General features: G+C 38.2%; 1 protein-coding gene across 1 annotated transcript in view; it reads left to right on the top strand.

Moving 5' to 3' along the window:
- Positions 1 to 26,719, top strand: part of stan (Protocadherin-like wing polarity protein stan) — a 302,411-nt gene that overhangs the window by 26,036 nt on the left and 249,656 nt on the right. Inside the window, exons 5-6 of the mRNA XM_067138004.2 lie at positions 9,065 to 9,241; positions 21,619 to 21,806. Of these exons, the coding sequence (XP_066994105.2) occupies positions 9,065 to 9,241; positions 21,619 to 21,806 (365 nt within the window). The remainder of the gene's footprint in view (positions 1 to 9,064; positions 9,242 to 21,618; positions 21,807 to 26,719) is intronic.

Raw genomic sequence — 26,719 nt, 5'->3', positions numbered from 1 at the left:
CTGAAAGCTGGCACGATTCCTATCCTCACCACTAGATGGGGGCTTCATTCATTCCATTCATGACCCAGTCGAATGACTGAAAACAGGCTGTGGATTTTCATTATACAACTGAAAAAACCATGTATATGACGCCTAAAAATGATCTCGATTTTCAGGAAAAAATACCGTATTTCACGGCATAATCGTCGCACTTTTTATACCAAAATTTTCGAAAAAAATTGTAGGGTGCGACCATTATACGATGAATATTTAATACCAGTATTTGTATTACTCAAAAAATGTATTTATAACTAAATTGTATTTGATACAAATTTAAGATGCACGTAATACTCGCGTTTATACATCAAAATAATTAGTCTAAAACAAAATTCATAATTTTTCGCAACAATTCGGCGAACGTTTTTCCAACCTGAAAATAAAAATGAACGTATTAATTTGTCATTAATTTGAGTATTAAAGTTAAAATATTACACTTGCAAAAAATTATCGCTTTGTTGTGAAATGCGGACTTACCGGTACGCAATTTATTCCAAATCTTCGGTGTCGCTATCGCAGGTTTCGCTATCTGATGCGCCGTCCTCACCTCTGTTAATACCAGTATCAGATTCTTCGTCTCCCTGCCACACTGCGTCATCTTCGGAACCGTCTAGTGCATATTCTTAGGCATCGTTTTCCCCTTGAAAATGATGTAAGGCGGCAACTTTCTCCCGTCAGCTGTAATGGCTAGCATTGCCGTGCATCGCATCTTCTCACTACCGCTAGTTTTCATTAATACACTCCGTGATCCTTTTAGCGCAATAGTGCTGTTGCGAGGCATATCAAAAAAGATTGGAGTCTGATCGGCATTACCGATTTGAGAAAGCAAGTACGAAGTTTCCTTGCGCAAACGTATGACAAATCGGTGAAAATTTACAATCTTGTCCGTGTAATCAGCAGGCAACTTTTGGCTTAGTGTTGTTCTCCTTCGCACTGACAGATTGTGTCGTCGCATGAACCCCTTAATCCACCCACGAGTCGCCTTAAACTGAGTTACCGGTATGTTGTGTTTGCGCGCTACCTCCTGTCCCTTAATTTGTAACATTTCATATGATACACTGCAGCCATTGTTACGTATTTCACTGACGTACCTAAACACTTCTTCGTCAATTATAGGAAACTTCTCTGTTTTAGGACCTCTAAACGCGCGTCTAGAAGGGTTTGTGCTTTTTAGCTTGTTTTTTTTACTTTCCGCCGTCACGCACCAACTTTTCACTCACAGAAAATTTTCTTTCTGCAGCTCTGTTCCCGTGCTGTTCAGCGAAGGCAATTACGCTTAGCTTGAAGCCCGCAAAATAGTTTCTATATTTACCCATAATCGCTTATAAATGCTTCACACGTTAATGTTTTGCGATATAAATGACTTTCCGTAATTGTTCACTATTAAAACAAATTATTTCTGCCAACACCCAAAACACAAATTAAAAACTTAAATTCTCACGCACACATGTCTACAGTAATCACGTAAATCTGAAACAAATAAATGCATCTGTGATCTGTCCATTCCAGAGCAGCCAATACTGTTAGGCAGCAAGGAAGCATGCAACAATTTATCAGTTTAGCTCGTTGGTTGCGACACACTACTGCGCATGCGCAAAGCTCGCAAGCTCGCTCTGGCTAGCGCGGTGTAGATCTACTGTATAGTTGACTGTATTCCGAGACGTCAGTAACAAACATTCATTTTTTTCAATTTCTTTTAAACATACGGTAATTAGGTTAATATTTCTTCCCAGTTATTGATGATTTTACATTACATTACTGACGAGTTTATAAAATAAAACTTTAATAGCATTGGATAATAATTATCTTGACTGCTTGGATAAAAGGTTTCATCCCATGCCCGGACACTTATGACGTAGTAGTAAGATAAGAGTTTAGCGATGACAACTGAGACATCGTAAATAATTCGGCTGAATAATTCCGTGGAAATCTACGTTATCGTCTTGGATTTCACTTCGTGCGCAATAACACAGGAGCCGGCCCCATGGAGCCTTACACGGAGGCCTCGGGTTCAATTCACGGCCGGGTCAGGGAATTTTACCTGTATCTGAGGGCTGGTTCGAGGTCCATTCAACCTACCTAGCCGGTATTTCCTGGCGACGTTGCCGATAAGCGATAACTTACAGCCTTACGTATTTCAAATGGGAACTCATAATATGTAGGTGGTGATTAAATAGTACACTGTCTCGCGACCACGTTGTCAAACTGCCGATAGCCTACCGGTAAGCATAATATGTAGGTGGTGAATAAATAGTACACTGTCTCGCGACCACGTTGTCAAACTGCCGATAGTCTACCGGTAAGCCATGCGTCGTATTATATACCGGTATTATTTATTTATACGTTGTGCAACATGTCGCAAACGTGACTGTGTTGCCAAATTGCCCATAAACCATACACGTATTTAAATTGCGCATTCATGTGCAACTTACGTTGCAGTTCCATTTACCTTTTAACCAGATTAGTGAACAAAATTTGGACGTGCGACGATTATGTAATTAAAGGTTTAAAGTCCGATTTTTGTATTGAAAATAAAGGATGCGACGATTACGCGGTGGCGACGATTATGCCGTGAAATACGGTAGTCTCATTCATGTGTTATGAAATGAAACACACTTATACATCACCAAGTATTAATGTTGTAAACAAATACTGACAATACATTGCCAGCCTAATATAAGCAATTGTGGCATAATGAAAAATAATGCTTAATAACATTCATACAACTTTGTTGACAATCTTTCGTTCCTCTGTTTGGTGGTAAATGTGTATCAGCTCCAGTTGGAGAGTCAGCTCAGCAGTCTCATATGGGTCCCATACACATACAGACTTCTGTGAAACTTTCCTGTACGGATTTGTCTCTGCAAGGCAAGTCGAAAGTACACAGCTGCCCACACACGCTCAGACTTAATGATTTGCTGAGAAGCTGTTAAAGCTGGAACCACATTCACCTTTTATGTTTATGTTAACAAACTTTGGATATTTGATGTACAGTAGAGTCCCACTAATCCTAACTAATTGGGACTGAACCCTGTTCGGATTAGGTGGATTTTCGACAAATACAACAACATATTGACTTTAAGCGTTTATGTGTTAAGTATTAATGTGATTGAAAGTAGGAAATTAGTACAACATGCTGTAATTTATTTTACAACTACATTCTGAGGCTCGAAAACCAATTACTGTACTGTAAATTTTTTAAAAGCACTGTTGACGTCTACCTAGCACGAGCAGCCTGGTGAAAGTCGGAATGAAAAACTGAGCATACAAGCTCCCCACTCCTTCTCTTACTCTCAGTTCAGTGTGTCTAGCGCAAACTCCCAGACTGTGTGTACCTACTGTAGTAGTGTATGCTTTGTTTCGTGAGTGCTGAGTTTGTTCTACATTCTGTTCCTAATCCCTGCTGTCTCTCATCATGGTAAGCAAACGTAAACACAACTCTTGTACATTAAAGGAAAAACTTGAAGCGTTAAAAAGACTGAACTGCGGCAAAAGTGCTACTCAATTATCAGTCAAATTTGATGTCGGCAAAGCAACCATTAGCGATTGAAAAAAGAACCGTGTTAAGATCGAGCAGATCATATGAGTGAAAAGTCTCTTGAAAAACGGCAAACGACGACATTGTCCTTGTATGAAAACCCAGATGAAGCTTTTCTTTTGTGGTTTACTCAAGAAAGACAGAAAAGAATCCCTATCACTGGCCCTCTAATACAAGAAAAGGCGCTTCAACTGAACAAGCTTATGGACGGTGATCATTTTCGGCTAGTTGCAGTTTTTTAGACTGACGGAAGAAAAGACATGGAATTAGCCAGCTTACGATAACTGGCAAGAAACTGTCAGCAGACAACAATGCAGCTACTGAATACCTTGAGGAATTTAAAGTTGTAAACCCATGTTTCAACTCCAGTGATGATCCATTTCAGAAACGTTTCACCTTTGTTAGCATGACGGTCCAGTAGGTGCTGACAGATTCTTACACGATTGCGCTTCTGCTCTTCATTGAGTTGTTTTGGAACCCATCTGGAACAGACTTTGTGAAAGTTAAGCCAGTTATGGATGATTTCATATGCAGAACCATGGCTAATATTCATACGGTTTGCCACATCATCATCAGTCACTTTTCTGTTATTCAGGATCATATCACGCACTTGTTCAATATTGGCATCACTTATGGCTGCAGATGGACGCCCGGATCTTTCCTCATCCTTCACACTCGTGTACCCGTTTTGAACTGTTCAATCTACTGGTAAACACTTTGCTGTGGCAAAACATAGTCCCCGTATTGTGCTTAAAGTCTTCTATGAATCTCTGCTCCAGGTACACCCGCAAACCACAAAAAATGGATTGCGGAACGCTGTTCTTCCTTAGTGTAAACAGAGGGCAGCATGGGCATCTTTACGTTGCAACAACACAAACTACACTGATTTGATAACGCTGAAACCTACCACAGACGTAGACAACAGTGCCATCTAGCGGCTGGTGAGCACACAACGTCATAGGGCCAACCTAAAGACAATTAGAGCAAAATTGCAGATACTTATTGACTTGCCTACGTAGCAGGGGAGATCATTAACAAAGTGATCATTTAATATCTCGTAACTTGGGCCAATATAAGTATTGTTTTTAGAGAAATAAGTTTAAAACATGATAAAAACTATCCGAGCATAACAAATGTTTTACTCACCAACTTACCTAACAAATAATAATAATAATAATATTGATTTTTTGTCCCCACTTACTTTTAACAAATTTTGAAGACACCAAACAAACTGTACTACGGTTAATAAAAAAATGGAAACAACGAATGTACGAAATTAAACATTACAATATTAAAACGCATTACCGCCACACCTGTAGATATTCATAAATGGGGCAAACTTTCCTGTGTTTATTTTTATTCTTTCTGTTGTGGAACTTTTGGCACTATCGGCCTTATTCAGAAGGAGTGGCTTCTGCAACACTTACATCAACTGGGAATATCACAGATACTGTCTCCAGAAACCATTTGGGAATAAATTTTCACAGTTTGGACTTATAGTCGGAAAGGAAAGTTTTTTCAAAAGGTTCAAAAAGACGGGACCTTGAATACAGTCGATTGCAGTGCATGGCTGACGAGATGGTAATGAAGATGTCGTCATTTGGAATGACAACACGCCGGTAGCAGGGAAGTTGGCGCACAAGACGATAATTCAAATGGAAGCAGTGATCAGGTTTACTCAGGCTTATTTTGTGGTAGTCCTACTGCTCAGCTGACAGAGATAAACGTCTAGCCATTAAGTTATTTTGTATTAATATTGCATAATATGATACCTTTATCCCTTTTCTCTATGGGGTCGTTTATGAAGAGATATGAATCTTCGTAGCTAATTTTTATGACCGTATGCCCCTCCTTGACATCAACCTCATCAGAGGAATTAATAAGATAAAACAAATGATGTGATATGAGTAACTAAAACCGACTATATTTACTTTATATGTAGGCCTAAAAGTCGTGTTCACCATTTATTGTCCTTTTACATTTAGAAATACTGCCTTCCAACGAAAGTAGCCAGTATAACTCTAATACATTCATTTTTCACTGCACAAGCTTTGAGGTTATTGTATATTGGACACCCCTCCTTTTACTTTTTTTTTGCTGTAAAAATGGGCCGGGGGGAGGGGATGGGAAGGGGTCTAATACGCGAGTAAATACTGTATACAGTTTTTGCAGTAATGCAAAAAAGAATATATGGTAGCCAATCTGCAACAGGTTGCAGCATTTGATCCCACTAAATTAAGAGAGTGGGCTAAACATGGTATGAAGAATGCTAATGAAGTGATCCCTTTGATTCTTGCTTGCAGGCTGGAATATATGCCAGACATATGGGTGGCATTGCCGTAGATTTGGCCTATATAATTGCTTATGTCCAGACCGTGGGATGAGAAAAAAGTAATTACAGCATTAGTCCATTCTTTCCCAGTACGTCCAGGATTTTTTGTGAACTTCAAAAAGGACGTTGTTTTGAAGACCCCTCTTTATTCACATATCTCAGAATAAAGCTTAATTGGTCATTGTGTGTGATGTCAGATGAGGAATCCACAATAATTGAATAATATTTGTATCTCTTCACTTCTCTAACTACAGTAGAAGTCCGTTATAGCGAGAATTCACGGCGGCGAAAAATTTACTCGCTATAACGGATTGTCGTTATATCCGATTTTTTTGTAAATGTCGGGAATACTCCCATACACATTAAAATCAGTATGAAATGGCAATCAGTTTGTTCAAAACTTACGTTTTCGTGGATAATATCCACATTACAGCTTACTAGTTTGTTGTTTTTCGAAATCCGTTACTACGTGAAAGTGTGTGTTTTATTTCATTCTGAAAAAATATATATTACCATATTTCTCCAAATCCAAGACGACCCCCACTTTTCCTTCAAAAAAATTAATCAGGCTTAAAAAGTGCTTTGTTTAATCATATGAATGTCTTTCTTATACAGTACGCATTTTTAGACTATTTGTAGACACCGAACATTGGCTTTAGTTATGCCTCTTTTTTTTTTTTTTTTAGCGGCTGTACAATTATGCTTTATTTCAGCGGGTTTAATAACCATTGACTTAAAATTGGCATCACTATATCGAAGGGAACTTAGAAAGTTTGCCGGCGATACACATTACACGCGTCTCTACAATTCGACGATCCATCAGGAAAATATTCTTGCGTACTATAAAACTGTTACATTCACTCTCAGCGTCAGATATAACTGGCCGCCGCTACACGCACGTCTTGCTTGCATTTTTGTGCACATACCTCACAATTTCATCTTCGACTTCTTTAAAGCGTCTTTGTTGCAAGCCACTGAATGCATTTTTAAGGTATCTTTGTCTTCACAGTAACGCCGAATATTGGTTTCAGTTACGCTTATGCTGTATTTTCTTGCGGCTGCACAATTATTATACATTTCTGAATATTTAAGAGTCATTAACTTAAAATTGGCATCATAACATCGACGAGAACCCGTTGAAAATTTGCCAGCAATACCTGTTCCACGTATCTTTACAATACTACCATCCATCATGAAAATATTCCTGCTGTCTATAAAACTTAATTTTACTAAGCATCAGGTACAGCAGACACGTTATAACTCTGCTAATGAGTAGCCATGGCCTCTCTAAGAATTTGAAGGCTGGCATGTTTTGATGCCATTCTGCAGACTTGAGAAACGTTTTCGTACGGATAATAGAATGTAATTCTCTCTTCACTATTTCCCGAGATCTAGTGACGTTACACATCAGCACTGTACAACTGGTCGCCGCGGTTAGCGATGTATGGTAAAGAGACGGTCGTTTATTGTCAACGAGTTTTGTGCGCGTGGTGGGGGAAAGAAACAGCGTGGTTACTGCGGTAGTTGCCAGTGGTGTTCATTACTGTCAGACTGCGAATGCAAAACGACCCTTGATTTTTCACGTGAGGTTCTGAGAAAAAAACGTCATCTTGAATTCGGAGAAATACGGCATCACTCTAGAGGCTTCTGTGGCAAGCATTGCCGTTTTCTTCTTCAAACGGCGTCATCTAACCTAACCTATATTAATCATGAAAACCTATTTGAAACGTATGTAGAGAAATGATAACCTCCTCGCTGAAAATTGACATGGGAATAGCTTTGCAAAATTTAACTAGACGCGAGAAAATATAAACTATCCTCTGAAATCAGTCATGTACCCTGCCATATCTTGAGGCGTATCACATTCTTACTTAATTTCAGTATACGGTATACCGGGCAAGTTGGCCGTGCGCGTAGAGGCGCGTGGCTGTGAGCTTGCATCCGGGAGATAGCAGGTTCGAATCCCACTATCGGCTGCCCTGAAGATGGTTTTCCGTGGTTTCCCATTTTCACACCAGGCAAATGCTGGGGCTGTACCTTAATTAAGGCCACAGCCACTTTCTTCCCACTCCTAGCCCTTCCCTGTCCCATCGTCGCCATAAGACCTATCTGTGTCGGTGCGACGTGAAGCCACTAGCAAAAAAAAAAATTAAGGCCACGGCCGCTTTCTTCCCATTCCTAGGCCTTACCTATCCCATCGTCGCCATAAGACATATCTGTGTCGGTGTGACGTAAAGCAAAAAAAAAAAAAATTTATCACCCACAACTCTCTTGGCCGGAGAGTAGGTGTTCCCTTCAGGGGAGGAATGAATGCTGAATGCTTGAATAGGTAGATGGATAGAATTCTAAACTGCACAAAGCGTATCCTAATTACAACAAGTTAACTGAAACAGTATAAATGTAATTAAAACTAAATACTTAAATACTTAAATTATTATATTTGTTTTCTTACTGCATGAAACAAAAATTAAAATTGCACTTAAATGCCAAAGTATCAAGAGTACAAAGAAAGGTGTCTAAAATAATTTTTCTCAAGGCTATGCCAGAGACTTGAACTACAAATATCAGAATATATGAATTGGCTGATTAATTTTTACTTAATATTTGCCAATAGTGGTATATTTGAATACGATGAGCAGCAGTATTCACCAATAATGCAAATTCTTGTCCATGAAATGCCATATAAACTCTTTTACTAAACAAAATTTACAAGGATATTATATTATTTAAAGAAACTATCACCTTCATGATAGATGCAGTGGATCTTAGTGCTATACAATATACCATGTCTAGTACCTAGGCTTATACGATTGTATAAACCTTTCTTTAAAAGTATTCTACCAATAACACTACAGATATTTAAACAGAAAATGGAATATATTTCCTATTTTCCCCAACCCAAAATTGAAACCATCAGTAACCTACAGCATGCAACCTACTTAACAGAGCTACTCGATTTAAAGTTTTAAAAAATCGCAAACCTTGGTTGTTTCTACAATCACCAGGCACACAGTATTTATTACACTAAGTGGATCACTCCTACAAAAATTAACCAATCGAAGTTCTTTAAAGAACTATCAGAGAGCATGAAATTCTAAAAATGGATGTTTTGAGTGCTTTATGTGAAGTTATTGGTGAATTCTTTTTTAATTTTTCAGGTACAAGCTTATGATCAGGATGAAGGAGAAAATGCTGTCATTCATTATTCCATCGGACCACGGGATGAAGGAGGAGGGTCTACTAGTGATTTTCCTTTTACAGTGGATGAACACAGTGGTACGATATTCACCACCAGAGAACTGGATCGTGAAGAGCAGTCACGTTTTCAGTTTCAGGTAAATCTTGTATACTAAACTAGCTATAGAACCTGTTATTTATGAGATAGTCATGTAGCATGTGCATAATTACATTTTTGTTCACCCTTCATTTCAGTTTTGGGGGGGAGGAGAACATTTATTTTGATAGGTGACCAAACTTCCAGAGTTTAGGTGGTATAGAATACCTAAAAAGGAAATGAGTGTCCTTGGATCTAAGTAAGAGTGGTGGATTCGTGTGGATTCCGGAAGCTAATAGTAATCATCATCATTATCATCTTCTTTTTCTTCCGTTTTTCCCACATCTGTGTCGCACATGTGAATTTGGCCCTGTTTTCGGCCGGATGCTCTTCCCGACACCAACCCTATATGGAGGGATGTAATCACTGTTGCGTGTTTCTTTGGTGCTTGGTAGTGTAGTATGTTGTCTGAATATGAAGAGGAAAATATTGGGACAAACACCCAGTCCCCAAGCCAGAATATAAATACAGTAATTTTATTATAATAATGGTCATGTGATAAGCTATAAAGAAGTGACATTTTATATGATTAATGCGGCAAAGAAACACACACATACACGTTGAATAAAGGTTTCTCGCCCTTCTTCTCCATGGCTAGATGTTGAAACCAAGAGAATGATGGCCCACCGTGACTCGTTATTTCGATATTATAAACAAACCTTAGATGACACAGACTTCAAATCTTACCACATCTTAAGAAATCGCACAAAGCAGTTAATCAGAAATTTTAAAAATGTGCATATTTCCGGAATTTAGCTAACAACTTAAATTCCAATCGTGCATGGAACCAATTTAGAGCTCTGGGAATAGGAAAACATCAACAGAGCCAGACAACTCCTGACATTCTACTTGACGAACTGAACAATTACTCTAGTAGAATAAATATTCAACCTACCCCAATTAACTGCACTGAATCACCACCCTCCCCTCCAGTCAATCCACCCTTCACATTTCACAGTGTCACAGAAAATCAGGTTAAAAAGGCTTTGTACTCAATTAAATCAAAGGCCATGCGTGTAGATGATATTCTTATTACTTTTATACATAACATTATGGGTGCTGTCCTGCCTATACTGACGAACATACTGAACTACTGTTTACTAAACGGAATTTTCCCTATTGTCTGGAAAAAAACCAATATTGAATATTATACTGGTACCTAAGAGTTTAGACCCACAATCACTCTCTGACATTCATCCTGTGTCCATACTCCCTGCGCTTTCTAAAGACTTTGAACGTTTAGTATATGAGCAAGTTCAGGAATACCTAAATAAAAATGCTTCTTTGGACCCTTTGCAATCTGGATTTAGGAAGGGTCACAGTACCGCGACAGCACTTTTGAAGGTAAGAAGAAACTCTATAGATAAACGACTGCTCACTATATTTATCATTCTTGACTTCAGTAGCACCTTTGACACTATAGAAATTCCGACTATGATAAAGTAAATGGAACTGCTAAATTTCGACCTGGCTGCGCTTAAGTTTTTTAGTTATTATTTGAGTAACCATCAACAGCGTGTAACAGTAAACGACAAGGCCTCTAAATGGAAAATGAAACTTAGTGGTACCCCACAGGGCAGTATTCTAGGGCCCTTACTTTTCTGTATTTATATCAATGACATACCATCCGTGACAGGAAATAACATATCGACACTGCGAGACAAGATATTAACAATGACCTCCGATGACTAAGTATGTATGCACAACGAAATTCTCTTATACTAAACTCCACAAAATCTCAGACAATCATAATTGGATCACGAATATTACTGAGCTGCTCAAACAATGTTGCAATCCCGCCTATCCTTTGAATGGTAACATTATTCCCTACAGTAAAACGGTTCAAAATCTCGGCTTAATTATGAATGAAACACTTGATTGTTCTGGTCACATGAAAGAAATACGTAAAAAGACTTTTGGAGTGCTTCACCCTCTTAAACGGCAGAGGGATATATACAGACACTCATTCTCCCTATTCTTGATTATTGTGACGTCGTTTTAGTTGATATGACGAGAGAAGAAACACTTAAACTTCAACGAGCACTGAATTCCTGCCTGCGATTTATTTACAACATCGGGTACGATGTTCATACCGCCCCATACTATCAAGCTGTCTCATGGTTGGAGCCTAATAAACGTCGGCAACTACACACTTTAACGATGGTGCTTAGGAGTGTTAGCTGAAAGTCATCCACTGTATATTTCTTCTAAATTCATCTTTTTATCATCATTTCACAACTTAAATACACTTTCTAGATCCTTTCTTTCTATTCCACTGCACCGCAAAAATAAAATTAATAGATCATTTGTGGTGATCGGCACCACTTTATGGAATTCCCTGTTAGCTCAGGTCAGAGAAACTAGCTCTTTATCAAGATTTAAGGTCACCTGCCGAGACTAGCTGCTGAGGACAGCTGACTGAATGGTTGAAGTGTGAATGTGTGCGTGCCTGAGGATTAGTCATTTTTAAGAGTTTTTAATATTGAAATGAAATGGCGTATGGCTTTTAGTGCCGGGAGTGTCCGAGGACATGTTAGGCTCGATAGGTGCAGGTATTTTTATTTGACTCCTGTAGGCGACCTGCGCATCGGGATGAGAATGAAATGATGATGAAAACGACACATACACCCAGCCCCCGTGCCAGCGAAATTAAGCAATGATGGTTATAATTCCCGACCCTGCTGGGAATCGAACCCAGGACCCCTGTGACCAAAGGCCAACTCGCTAACCATTTAGCCATGGAGCCGCGCTTTTTAATATTAGTTTTAATATTAATTTAGTTAGTAATTTATTTAAAGTAATTTTTAATTCTATTCATTTATGTAGTTTTAACTGTTTTACGTTTCTCAGTATTTTATTTAATATTTTGATTAGTATGTGGTTAAGTATACGAGAGGGCCTTGAGCCCTAACGTCGCCACTGTAAAAAAAAAGCACTAATAAATAAATAATAAATATAGAATGTAAGGGGTATGGGTATAGATATTTTGTTAGTTGGTAAAGAAAAATATATGTCACAACATATGCTAGGGAGTGTTTACCTTGTCCTATTAGTTTCCCTAGCGGTTAGGGCAGCGCAGTTGTGAGCTTGCATCCGGGAGCCAGTGGATTCGAACCCTTCTGTCGGCAGCCCTGAAAATGGTTTCCCGTGGTTTCCCATTTTCACACCAGGCAAATGCTGGGGCTGTACCTTAATTAAAGCCACGGCCGCTTCCTTCCCACTCCTACGCCTTTCCTATCCCACCATCACCATAAGGCCTATCAGTGTCGTTGTGACGTAAAGCAAATTGTTAATTTGTTTCCTTCGCAAGCGTGGGGTGCAGAATATAGTAGTATAAAGTTAGTTTTATGACGCTAATATTCGTATGTATAATTTTTATTAACGTGCCAGAAACCAACGACATGTAGCTGTTGCCATTTCAACACTGCTTTGAGGGCCACACGACCAAAGTTGAGATTTGAACCTGCGAACTCGGACTCGGAAGGACAGCGACTCAACCAACTGAACCACATGAAAAAGAGGCGTTTGTGATTATTGTTATAAATAGATTCAGTTAGTAAGTTTTATGAAGAGCATTTATTAAGGCGTACGTTTTCCAACTGTCCTAAATGCACGAGACCGGATGGAAGAACTAGCTGGAAGCTAAAGAGCCTTGCAGGTGTGTCGCTTCCTTCTCTGTACACTTTTCCAAACCAAACTCCATGATGTAACAGCCCCGAAGGGCCATCGCCTACCAAGCGACCGCTGTTCAGCCCGAAGTCCTGCAAATTACGAGGTGTCCTGTGGTCAGCACGACGAATCCTCTCCGCCGTTATTCTAGGTTGTCTAGACCGGGGCCGCCATCTCACCGTCAGATAGCTCCTCAATTATAAGCTTGTGGGCTGAGTGTACCTCGAACCAGTCCTCAGATCCAGGTAAAAATCCCTGACCTGGCCGGGAATCAAACCCGGGGCCTCGGGTAAGAGGCAGGCAAGCTACCCCTACACCGTGGGGTGGGCTTGTTACTTTTAGGTCTCCTTATTTTAGAATTAGACTTAAGGCATCCTGCATTCGATGCCCGCCACTGCCAGAGTTAAGAAAGGCATGGGATCGGGAAGATACAGCCTTGTTTGTGGGTGCAATAGAGTTGGCCATGAGTCTCCCATGATCGAAATATCTACGACCTGGCAGGTAGTCACCTTCACGGGGTGTAGTACCAAAGTGGTTATTTTTTTTTTAAGAAAAAAAATTACCGGTAAATGAAGATTCTACTTCCTCACAAACGAAGAATGATATTATCAATTTGATGAACAGTTTCAATAATGGAGCCGGTTTAGAGTACGGAAGCTATGATTTCAATTGTTGGATATAATTACATGCTAACAATCAAAACCATCAATATCTGCAGAAGATCCGTCACCGCACTCGGTAGGACCGGCTTTCTTTTCATATCCACCGGGCGAGTTGGCCGTGCGGTTAAGGGCGCACAGCTGTGTGCTTGCATCCGCTTCGAACCCCACTGTCAGCAGCCTTAAAGATGGTTTTCCGTGGTTTTCCATTTTCACACCTTAATGACAACTGATGGCAGAGCTGTTGAGGATCCAACCAGCCTTAGGGCTGAAGACTGAACGTACAACATACAATTAAGGCTATGGCCACTTCCTTCTCACTCCTAACCCTTTACTTTCCCATCGTTGCCATAAGACCTACGGTGCGACATAAAGCAAATTCTAAATACAAAATAAAACATCTCTTCACAACCCCTATTCAAGGAAAAATTGTATCCACGCTGCTGGCCTAGACTTGGCCACTGAAATTATTTCGTGGGTACGCCACTGCATCCACTCACCATTTAAGGTACAAGGTAAGCCCGAAGAATGGTTGATACTCAAAATACACCATCATAAATGATGCGGTTATGACTCAAAAGTACTAAAGAAAGGTAAGGCACGGGACCTAGTGTTTTAAGTAGAATCTGAATCAATAGAACGTGACTTCCCATTTTAAAAATGTCATGCATCGACTGCGATTCAAGCCTCGGCCATCTTGATGAGAAGATAGAACCATTGGAACTGAGTTATCACATCCACTAATTACAAGATAGCTACATGCACTTTTGATGGTGCCATTTGAGGTTCCAATCAGTCCCCGGGCATTTGACAGAATATATAGATCTACCTATAGAACCAAGGCACGCATCTGCGATCTGTCTTGCTACTGTGAGAATTAAAAAAAAAAAACTTACCGAGGATGCACGTTATTTTGCCCTTAGTGACAAAACGGTTCGTCTTCAAATAAAGTTACTTATATGGCACAAAATGAGGAACTAACGTGCAGCTCACAATCCTGTCACAGTCTTCCGAACGCTGCGACTTAAACACAGCACATCTTTCAATCACGGTACAACCCCAGTTTCCTGGAACCGATCTGCAAAAGCTGACACAATGTTGTAAGCTTTCAACTGTTTTTGGCCGTGGACCCCGTTATCTCGGTGGTCATGTTCCGACCCCCTACTGAGTAATTCCTGGCTAATTGCCCTTTTCCTCATCTTTTGGCATTTGTCAACACACAGTTACATTCCCAATACTGAGGCCTCTACAGTGAAATATCCCCGCGCATCACCATCCTAAGTGTCTTCCTTTCATTCAAGCAGTACAAATATGGGGAATTATGAATGGCCGTATTGAGCCCTGCTGGTAGATTCTTTGTCGCTACGTTAATTCGTCATTTCGGCATAAGTTTTAAGTTGTTCGTATCGTACGTAAAACAATGGCTGATCCTCGCTCTAGTTTCAGGAAACATTTTTGGGGGAGCCTGGCCCCACTGGGCCCTCCCTTGGTTACGCCAGTGGTTTCCGAGATTCTGAGCCACATAAGTGCTCTTCCTGTCAGCAGCTTGCTGTGATATACTTGTTCTCTGTAGCCCTTTGCAGCTTTTTTAACTAATTTTTTTTCTTCATGCATTGTTGCCAATCTTGATTTGAACTCTTCCTTCTGGTATAATAGCAAGCTAAGCATCGAGTTAATACTAAAAATATGCTTACAGATATACAGAGCCTTTCAAACGATCTCCATATTAAGTGTCTTTACAGTCTATAGAGTTAGTTACCGGCTCTTTGATTTAAACTTTCACATAACTGCCACTGGTATTTCCTGTCTTTTTCACTGTGTCAGCAGAAGGCATAGAACAAAAATTTTAAATACAGTAAAATCTTGAAATCTTGATGAATTGTTTTTCAAGGGGGAGGGAGAAAATTTCCAGATGATGAACCGTAATCTGTGCATGCACAGAGGACAAAGATCGATGGTTGTTTCTTGGGAAGTGTGAAGGGAGGCACCAATATGGAGGCTTTTTGATATAAATATGTTTTATGGCTGGGGGTCATCCGAAAATTTGAGTAACATGATGCAGCAAAATGTGACATAAGTGTAACCATAGTAATCGTTCAGGAAGTGATGTAAGTTATGGATGGAGGGTCAGACAGTCTTACTTAGCAACAGTCTTATGGCTGGTTGCCATCTGAAATTAGCAGCCATTGATAAATGGCCATGACCGAGAGACCTATTTATGATCATTTGAATTTCTCAAAGGGAAAAGTGTTTTTTTTTTTTTTTTTTTTTATAGCAGTGTTTGTAGCATTTTATTCGTTTGTTAGTTAAGGCCTACATTAATTTGAGTTGTCATTAATTGAAAAGCAAAGTTCATTTGGTGTTATACTGGAAAGCACTGAAGGAAGAAACTCTTGAAATTTGTGGAATGTTATTCTTTAATTCAAAACTCAAAACATTTGTGGTTGTAAATTACCTTTTCCTTACATTGTGATATTTACTTCTAACTTCTTTTCTTGGCAACACTATTGTAACTCTTAATGATCCAGTTATTCAATAGAACCAAGTACATACCCATGATTTCGAGGATACCTTAGAAAAATTTGACATATTTCTACAACTTATGTTACTTACGGTATGAACACAGTGCATGGCTGTATTTGTAGAATAAGGATAGATCACTTGGCTAATAATAAAAACATATTTAATTCAAATTATTTAATGATCATATATAGTGTTGAACTGATATATTTCACCCTCAAATCTTATGCAATAAGGTAACTTGAAATTTATAACAGTTCTGATTTGATAATGCTCAATTATGCATCCATATTTAAGGTTACCGTTAATGCGAGAGTTAAATATCGATGATTTACTTATATCGTTGCAAAGGGTAATACAAATGTTTACTCATGAAACAAAACAAAAATGCTGTAATATTGGTTGGTTTATACAGTATATGTTCATTTATATAGGCATAATATATTCATTTCATTTACATCTCTTAAATAGGCCTAATAAAATATTAAAACAGGTTACATCAAGTCCTATATAGAGAGAGGAGCAAGAAATGAATACATAATAGGGTTGTGTGGGAAGAGGGAGTAACAGGAATAGGAGATGAGGGCAAACATGTTTTGTGTTTCCATATGTTCCTTTCCTATACAAAACAGGTGACAGGTAATACAGTAAAACCTCGTTAAGACATGTCCACAGGGGACAACAAAAATGAACATGTTAAGCGAGAAAACGAATATACGAATAAAAACTATTCAACAGGGATATGGCAACACTAGGTACGATTTTTTCCGACATGAGGATATTTTAGATCGTTTTTCCGCGGGTGCAGTGAAAACTATACCCACCATTTCTAAAGATGAGAGGCCAATAAAAATATCAAACTATTGTAGCAGATCACGCTGTTTCTAAAACAAATGTTAGTAGAAGCCTTTTATTTTGGAGCAATGGATTATTAAAAATTATTTTCTGGTCAGTCTTAGACAATGAATTGGAGGTTACACTCAATGTCTTTGACTGCCATTTTTGAAAAACTTTGACAAACTCGAATGATTGAGCTAAAACTCGAAGATGCCAGTTCAAGATTTGCGACCTCTCTGCGCTAAAATATGTGGATGCCAGTCCACTTTCCACGCTAGTAAATGTACCTAATGCAGATATAGGCTACCGATCATGTGTCAAATATTCGCTACACTTCACTGTATTACTCAACACAAAATAAATTTCTGCGAAATACAAGCACAGATAGACTCACTGTGTTATTCAGCAATCTTGCTGCTAACCGGCAAGCAAAATGAACATTCCTGAGGCTAATAGCTTGTTCCCTGAACGTGCATCTTACCCCCCATAAAGTTCAGGAATTTAAAGCCTTTTTTCATAATCACGCAACTGTGGCGATGGATCTTGCTCGAGTTGGAAATCACGTTTGTTTCACAAGGAATGACAAATAAAATTTTCAGGGCTAGAAAAAATGTGATCCTACAAAGCGGTAATAGCCGAAATTCGTGACGCAATAAGTGAGGTATTTTTATATAGATTTAATACAATGAGTATCGGGACTTCGAATTAACGACGTTGTAAGTGGGAAAACGTGTTAATGAGGAACGCACTAACGAGGTTTCACTGTAATTGCTATTTCTTCAAGAACCAGTAATTAATGCTATAGAATGCTAATTTTAATATATACCGTATTTTCGCGAATAATACCCGCATATCTTTTAAAAAAATTGATGTTTTTTGTAATAAGCAGAAAAAGTTAATGTTATAATTTTATACCTCGACTGTCATTTCATTACTTACTTTTTTTACTAAAAACAGTCATGAATTTTTTTTGTTTCGTCAAAGCTTTGTGTTCCATATGAAACAAAGCCTTCTTTACCCACATAATGTTCTCTTCAAGATCACTGATAGAACTTCAAGAATTACTTTTTGTACAGTCTCCTTTTAATTTTGTGTTTTTAGTGTGTACATGTGCTTGTTTTTAACTTTATAAAAAATTTTAAGGCTGAATTAGGTCCAAAGGGGCCAAAACATGTACCTTTTAATTCTTAGTTCTTAAAGTTTCTGTAAGACATATTGTGTATTGACTAAGGTGGACATTACAGTAGTATATTCTTATATATGTCACATGGCTCATACTCTCCAGCAGCAACGATGGCAGTCTCTTGAACCGCAGCTCCTTACCTTCCATGTCCAGAGAAGCACATTCTCCAGAAACTTTCTTGAAGATTAGTCCACATCGCTTGTTAAATTGTTTAATGTTTAATCTTGCAACTACTTCTTGGCTTTCTGTCATAATATGGTTCCATCCGTAGGGATGCTGGATATTCTCCTGCTCAGCGAATATAGTTCTTCTCCCCCGGTTTTCCTTTTTTTACTTGAACTGCCTTATTTAGCAGTTTGTTCTCTTATTTCATTCTTCTTGACAAATATGAAGTTGAAGACGCTACCTCAAGACATTTAGCGATATCTACTCTTATCATAATTCCCTATGGGAATCAAAGTCTTTAAATCTACTTTTTTTTCAGATTCATTTCAACTTCTTCTTCAAATGTTCTTCGAGAGTTCTTACTTTTTCTGTGGAGCGTGACATGTTATAAATAACAATAATACACAGGGAAAAAAATTAGAAAACCATAGCATAATTACGAACGGTAGATAATATTGTAATCACCACACACAACCAAGACACCGCACAGGAACACTCAGAATGAAATGGAACAGCACAATGATGCCTTGGCGCTTCAAGCAGAAGCCTCCGCACTAGAGGCTCGTAGGTGTGGTTTTATAGTGTGGTTGCGAATGAATAACCTGTGCACTGTACTGCAGCCTACATGATCCTTGCTCCATCCGACAGTTGCTTAGCCTAGCAACTCAAATTTGCTTGTACATCCGTGAATAACTTGCCACTGTTGTATGCTACAGTATTCAGCTGTCACTTAAAAAATATATTTTGCGTATACTCTTCTCACAAACTATTAATGCAGGAAAATGTGGCCTAGGACAAATAGCTTTTGATGATCATTGAGATAAAACGATAGTTCAAGGAACAAAAGATGTGGGGAAATTAAACATTAGTTTATATGGAATATTTTCAGCACTGAATAAATTGAACAATTAAGATGGGAAAACGACAGTCTCAGGAATTATGCATTGAGGTTCTAATGTAAATATTGCCATGAGCTATTTTTGTGTAAAACCAACCATAAGAGATAAATAGAGTTTTATGCATTAGGCTCCTGAAAATTTTTGAACAACTTATAGCTAAGATCCTACCTGACTATTCTAAACTGATGTCAGTATTTTTGTCAGAATACAATATATATATATATATATATATTAAAATTGGCTTTATGTCACACTGACACAGATAGGTCTTATGGCGACAATGGGATAGGAAAGGGCTGGGATTAGGAAGGAAGCAGCCACATTAAGGTACAGCCCCAGCATTTGCCTGGTGTAAAAATGGGAAATCACATAAAACCTTCTTCAGGGCTGCCAACAGTGGGGTTCGAACATACTATCTCCCGAATGCAAGCTCATAGCTGCACGCCCCTAACTTGCTCGGTAATAAAATATTAACCAGCTAGAATTTTGGGATTAAAAGCAATGCTATCATATGAAATGTTTGATGAAATGGAAAACAGTACAGTTTCTTACTTTTCATGAACAGTACTGCGCTGGCGTTCTAACAATGCCAAGTTCCAGATCTGGAATGACCTGGCCACAGACAGCACTGTACGTTGCTTGGCCATTTTCCGTTGAGGGTGCACACTCCCCATTTTTGCCAGAGCCTCATAACAAGGATCAAATAGCTGGGGTACAATGATGAAGCAGTGTGTCATGTACCAGTAGTTATTTGAACATTTATGAACCACAGGAATGGCATCCCCAGCTACTTCCCACCAGTATTCAGGTAGGTAGGGAACTCCCTTAGCTCATGCAGCACAAAGGAGTTTGCCATCTGACAGAGATGAGTGGGAACAGAAGAGATAAGGCCCATCACAACAAACAATAGTCATTGTAATGTTATTGTTGATCTATTTTATGGGCTTTCAATATTGTAGTTTTCACAGTTAGTTTCCTTCTGACTCTGTGATATTAGGGCAACCGATGTAAAAAGGAGTCCTCCTTCCTCTTTTCATGACTCCATCTTATCTTATTCTTCGAGCGATTGTTCCTTCTCATTTTTTTTTTCTCCTTTGATAGACATCTTCACAATTTTTATCTTGATATGACTTGATGACCACGTGGTTTTTCACCTTAAGACAATCACGTTAAAAACCACAACCATCGCCAGTTAACACTGTTGAACAGTATTTCCATGTTAGTAATACTCAGTAGACCAAGCAATCAGTCTAAATACATGAATATCTCTGTTATCATAGCTGGTGCGTTAAAACTGTATAAGACATAAATAATAGGACCACTAATTAAGTAGATATTTGAAAATTAAATTTTAAGTGTTTCCGTCAACTACCATTTTACCCATCTAATAAAATTACTGTACTTATAGCCTAGACTTGTAGTGCCTTATTCCCCGACTTTACATATCAGTTTTCATTAAATCCTGTTCAGCCATATTCTCGTGATGTATGTACGTACAGACAGGCAAGACATGACGGAAATGTAAAAATTAAATTTCCTTCTTAACAGTGGTCATAACTGATACAAAAATATCATTCCTTTTCAATTCTGAGCAATGTACACAAGTTAAACCGACCTTAGATTCCTATATAACGCTGTTAACGGTTTATTTCATTCTCCTGAACCTGCATCCGTCTTTTCCTTACATGTTCCAACTCGCAAAACCAGGATTAATCCGCCCCTTCATATTCCGTATTCCCGGCTCTCTCTCGTTCAAAGAAGTTTATTTATCCGCATACCAACCCTCCTTAACTCTTTATCTTCTGACAGGAACTTGGACGTTTTTTCTTCGTATGCCTCCTTTAATCGATTCCTCAACTTAACCTAGTTCATTTTCTTCATATTCCTTTTTTCTCTTCTCATTGCTGTCCTCTCTTTTGTACATAATATAATATCTATTTATTTATTTATTTATTTATTTATTTATTTATTTATTTATTTATTTATTTATTTATTTATTTATTTATTTATTTTTTACTGTACTATACCGTTACTTAAGTGTTGTATATGTATTTATCTTACTGTGCCTAGTTATAAGTTCTTCTCTTCGTTTTACGTTCAATTTTCAATTTTTCTCGTTGTTTCTTTAGCCTTTATGTTTTGTTGTTATTTGTTGTGTGTCTACAGTTATTTTGTTAGTTTTTAATTTTTTCCTCTATTTTTATCGTTAGATTTTTTTCCTTCATTGTTCTTCCATTTATTTTGTATGTTTGCCTTGTGCTACTCCATTGTAAATATGTTTTTCATTGCGGAACTCTGTAATTCGGCTTCTTGCTGTTTTGGTTTCCCAAATAAATAAAATAAATAAATAAATTTATATATATATATGTTTCAAGAATATTACCGTATATGTTTCCTTGCATATGAGTAAATTGTGATTATTTAATGGTGTATTAACTTTGTTCAGGTAATTGCCCGGGATGGTGGTAGTCCTTCAAAGAGTGCTACAGCAAATGTTGTGATAACTGTGCAAGATGTTAATGATAATGATCCTGTGTTTGAACCAAAGATTTATGAAGCTGTTGTCTCTGAAGATGACTCCATTGGGACTCCTGTGGCCAGTGTCACAGCTACTGATAAGGATGAAAACCCAAGGTAAGTAGATTTGTGACTGGATTAGGATTTGTGTGATATTTATTATTTTTAGATTTGCTGTATACAGTAGAACCCCTATTTAGCGTTTTTTGCAGGGACCTGATTTTAAAAATCTTAAATGGGGTTTACCTTAAATTGAAGTTTCAATAGAAAGCACATCTTTTTCAGAAATCTTTGCCTGTATTAACATAAATTACACCATCACACATTATTTACACAGTGGAGATATCTACGTTATACACTATACTTTGTACTGTTTTTTCTGAAGATTACTCTTGTGTTAAATTGCCCCTGCTATCTAAGCAAGAGACCTGTATAGCACCATAAGTAGCTTTGACTCAGATTGTTATTTGAAAATAAATAAATAAATTTAATTAAATAAATAATTAATGCATGCATGCATGTTTGTGTGGGTACAGCCTAAAAAATTTGTTCCTTTGCACTATCATCAGATTAACAGACCTGTGCTTTTTGCAGAACCCAACTGAATAATTGCTGAAGCCTATGGTTGATGATCCTCACCACTTACACAGGGAGATGCGGTTGCTATCTCAAACATTGTACACTGTTCATTGTACATTGTTCATTGTACACTGTTACGCCTTTTAGCATTCAGTCTGCAAGCCTCTGTGAATTAACTAAGTGCTTCCATAATTCTCTATTTGTAACCAGCTCTGTAGCTTCTTTTACTTGTAGTTGCACACCACTTGGTCTCCCTCTACATTTCTTAGTTGATTAAGAAGTTGTTTTCATTATTTAGGAATATATTCGCTGCCATTCCTGATAATGGTGAGCCCATAGTTAACCCTTCCTTTTGACAGTAGCTTTTTGTCAGTGAATCCAAAACTACTTTGGTTTAAGGATGTTATTGCAGGGTTACGCTCAATGTTCCATAAAAGTTGAAAAGGTAACAAACTCGCACAAAAACACATTAAAATCAATATGAAACAGCAATCAGTTTGTTAAGAAAAATTTGCGGATGTTTTCCAAACAGCGGCTTGCTTATTAGCATAGTATTTTCTAATTCCAATAGTCTGAACATGCATATTTAGTTTCATTCTTAAAAATTGTAATAGCATCACTCCACAGGCTTGAGGCAAACGTTTCCATTTTCTTAATTCAAACGGCGTCACCTAACCTCGGTTTACCGTGCACATATTATGAAAATGTATTTCAAGATCCCTGTAGAGTAATGGTAACCTTTTCACTATAAATTTACATGAGAACAGCCTTTCTGAAATTTAACCGGACACGAAAGTACATAACCTACCCTCTGAAATTACTTATGCACACCACTGTATCTTGCAAAGGACAGGTTTCATATTCTTATTTTGTTTCAGTACCTAGTATTAACATTAAGCAATTGTTTACTTCAGCCATTATTTCTAAGGAGTTAACAACTGCTATCAGTGCATTTATTGCAAAAACATGTTCTCCCAGTGTTTACACCAGTCGGAGTTGTGGGGCATTATTAATCGACGTTGACCACACCTTTGAATGTCGGGGAGAACTCGCTTATGCATGTAGCGAGGCATCGATACGGAAGATGATTGATCGCATTCGATATAAACACTGGAGTAGAGTGTATGCATATTGATAGTGGAAAAACTAACACGCCCAAATTTGCCCATAATAACAGTACCACTTAGTCGAGCGGCTCGTCTCCTTTCTCCCAAGTCTTCCCTGCCCACATGCTCCTAGTGCAGATTTATTACATAGTGATGAACATTCTTCGTAATCACCTGGAAACGGTTCAGTGATGCTAATTTTCCTCCAGAAGCTTAATGCATTACAGTAAAATGAAAAAATCTTGGCAGCCATCTCTGGCTAGCTTTGAAGCCTTTGATACCTAGTTCCCTGGCTATAGCTTATGCTTTAGCAGGTACATTTCCTCTTGTAATTGCATATCTGTATTGTATCTTTTCATTCACAAAATCAAACAGTCCATTTTTGATGCCTGGATGCTTTGCTTTTTGGCTGTGAAATGTTGGGCTGTTACTGTTTATTTTGCTGAGTTTTGCTTTTTTGCTACTTGTGAATACAATTTTTATTGCAGTTCTTTCTTTCCCCTGCATGATTTCCAATGTTCCTTCCATCTTCAGTAACGCAAAAGGTTATCATTAGCCACGAATTATCAATAACGAGAACTTGTTGCACTTGCTGCCATACTTTGCACTCGATTCATTCTTCTCGTCCAAGCACGGAACTGCACCATGCGCAACACAGAAGTGCAACAAGAATCAAACCTCATGATGATAGTAACAACCTTATGTCAAATAATGTGCGCACTTACATTTATTTGTACCAGCTTTCGAAAATAACATGAAGTATACATATGGTATATCCCGTGATTGAGTTGCTCATCATTGACAATATTTTGTTCATGGAGAGACATTCGGTGAGCTCAAGGCTTATGTTTCTCACCATATCTTCTGATAAATGAGCACTATATCTGTCAATATAATTTCTAGTTTTTATTACCTTGTCCTGAAACACATAAAATATGTCCATTTTAAAAATACTGTATTTACTTGCATATCAGCCACACCCCTGATTTTTTTGACTGAATATTTGTATAAATTTTTGCACCTATTAACCCTGGAACCGGCAATCGTCACGATCGCGACTCATTTCCTTGTTACTCAACCGGCAGAGTCGCTATCGAGACGCATTACGCCAGCGCTGACTAATTTCGAGATAGTGCCTTGACACTCAACATCTTTATGATATAGTTTGCATCATGTTGAAGAGGAAACTCTACTTTATAAATACAGCACAATTCTGAAGTAGTTTAGTGTGACAGAGTGTGCAGTATACACGTGGAAAAGCGAGAACGTTTTGCAGACGGTCATTCTCTTGTGCTTGCTGTGGTTGTCCGATGTGAATTAGCTTTCGTGGCGCAAAATGAGTGAATTGTCAGGTAGTAGTGAAATTCGTAATTGTTTGTTTGATCTGGACGGCGAAGGTGATAGTGACGTATTTTTAGAAGGAAATGACGATGATTTTGACAATAATTCGTGAGGTAGTGGCGAGTTATATGACCCTAGGCTAAGCGATTTCGACAGTGATAATGATGATGATGTGAGACACCATGAACCAGCCACTGATGATAATAATGATAGTGACGATAATGCAGTTGACCAAACAGAACCGAAGTGGACAAGAGTTTCTCCTCCAGAGCCAGAAATAAAAGTGGAAGAGAAGTTCAAGGTTCGAAACGCAGGTATACGAAATTGCCCTCCGAGAAACAGTCTTCCTATAACATATTTCTATTTGTTTTTCTCCAGTGCTATCTGGAATCTTTTAGTGACTGAAACTAATAAATACGCACAGGAAATTATTCGAAATAAAACGAATTCCGGAAATATTGGTCCGTATTCTCGTCTTCAAAGATGGGTTGACGTTACAGTATCTGAAATGAAAAAGTTCATTTCTCTAGTTATAAATATGGGCCTGAACCCTAAGAACAATATTGAAAAATACTGGTGCACTTCATAGTCGCAAATATTTCCATATTTTTCTAAAGTCATGTCACTAAAACGTTTCGAAATGATAAACTTGCCCCTCAGACCTCAGTATATTTTTAAAAAAATATACTTTTGGTAGGACACAAAGAGAAACGTACAAGAAAACCAGTTGATCTGAAAACAACCGGCTGTCACGCAGAGGACAAAACCATTCGAAGAAAAAGTGGAAAGGAAAATATAAAACCAGTTATGATCCATAAGTATAACCTAAGCATGGGGGGAGTAGACTGCAAGGATAAGTCAGTGTATCATGTAACATGTGACAGAGCAACAAGGAGGTACTGGAAAAAACTATTCTATAACCTGTTGGATATGGTAATTTTTGATTCCTACGTACTCTATAGTTTGAACACCGACAAACCCCTTGAACGTGAATAATTTATGGTTAGTATTGTCGAAGATCTTGTAGATGAAGCTCTTCAAAACATTCCACCTGGATCTACGGGAGAAATTGGACATCAGCTGGTACGCCTCCCAGGAAGGAAACTGCGGTTGTGCCCTGTCTGTTCGACTGCAGAAAAATAGTCACGCACCCACTTCTGGTGCCCGGGATGTAATTGTGGTGTCCATCAACAGTGCTACCATAAATTAGAACATTTTTGGAGGCCTATGAAGGTAGGAAGAAAGAGGAGCCACCCCGAAGGTAGCGAGGATGAATCTAAGTAGACTCACGTGTTGGTGCGATGTGCTTGTGTTATTTAAGTTCTATTTTACTTTACAATACTTAAAGGTAGTGAAACCTTTCTACATAGTTTTAATCAGCATAAAATTGTTCAAATTTTGTATATAGTGAAATCGTCGTATAATATTGCTTTTTACGTGCACGTTGCCCAGAACTTCCGGATTATTTTGGAATACTTAGCGTGTGTTGGATACTTCGCCCATACTGCTTCAGGATACTAAATTGGTAAGTTTAATTTCCTACCGTAGTATTCTTCGTTCTTTTCTGAATAAAATGACCTATTGTACCTAAAAATTAATTGAAAAACAACATTTTTATGAATTTTTTAAAAGTTGCTTACAAAACTCGCCAAAACGCTTGCCGTTTGAAGGTAAACCGCTTGCCGGTTCCAGGGTTAAGAGCTGCACATCCAATTTGTGGGCTTGTCGCAAGAATATGCATCTGCAGTAACAAATGGAAAGGGTCACTGCCATGCACAGTCTGAACTCAACCATGTGGAGCTTGTTAGAAAATATTTGTCATGGGGAAAGTTAACAGTTACACAGCTTCATTCAAGCTAAAAGTTGTGAGAACGGAGCGGCAAGTGTTATAATTAAAACTATTGGCAACGAAAAAGTTGTGTTGTTCTGTGATGTGGGCCATTACTGTTGATGGCCGTAAACTACCTCTGTAGATTATATTTAAATACAAAATATTACCAAAAA

Source organism: Anabrus simplex, chromosome 1 (assembly GCF_040414725.1).
Source record: "Anabrus simplex isolate iqAnaSimp1 chromosome 1, ASM4041472v1, whole genome shotgun sequence".
NCBI classification, from domain to species: domain Eukaryota; kingdom Metazoa; phylum Arthropoda; class Insecta; order Orthoptera; family Tettigoniidae; genus Anabrus; species Anabrus simplex.
Note: the sequence above shows the minus strand (reverse complement) of the source record. Positions and strands in the feature narration are given on the sequence as shown.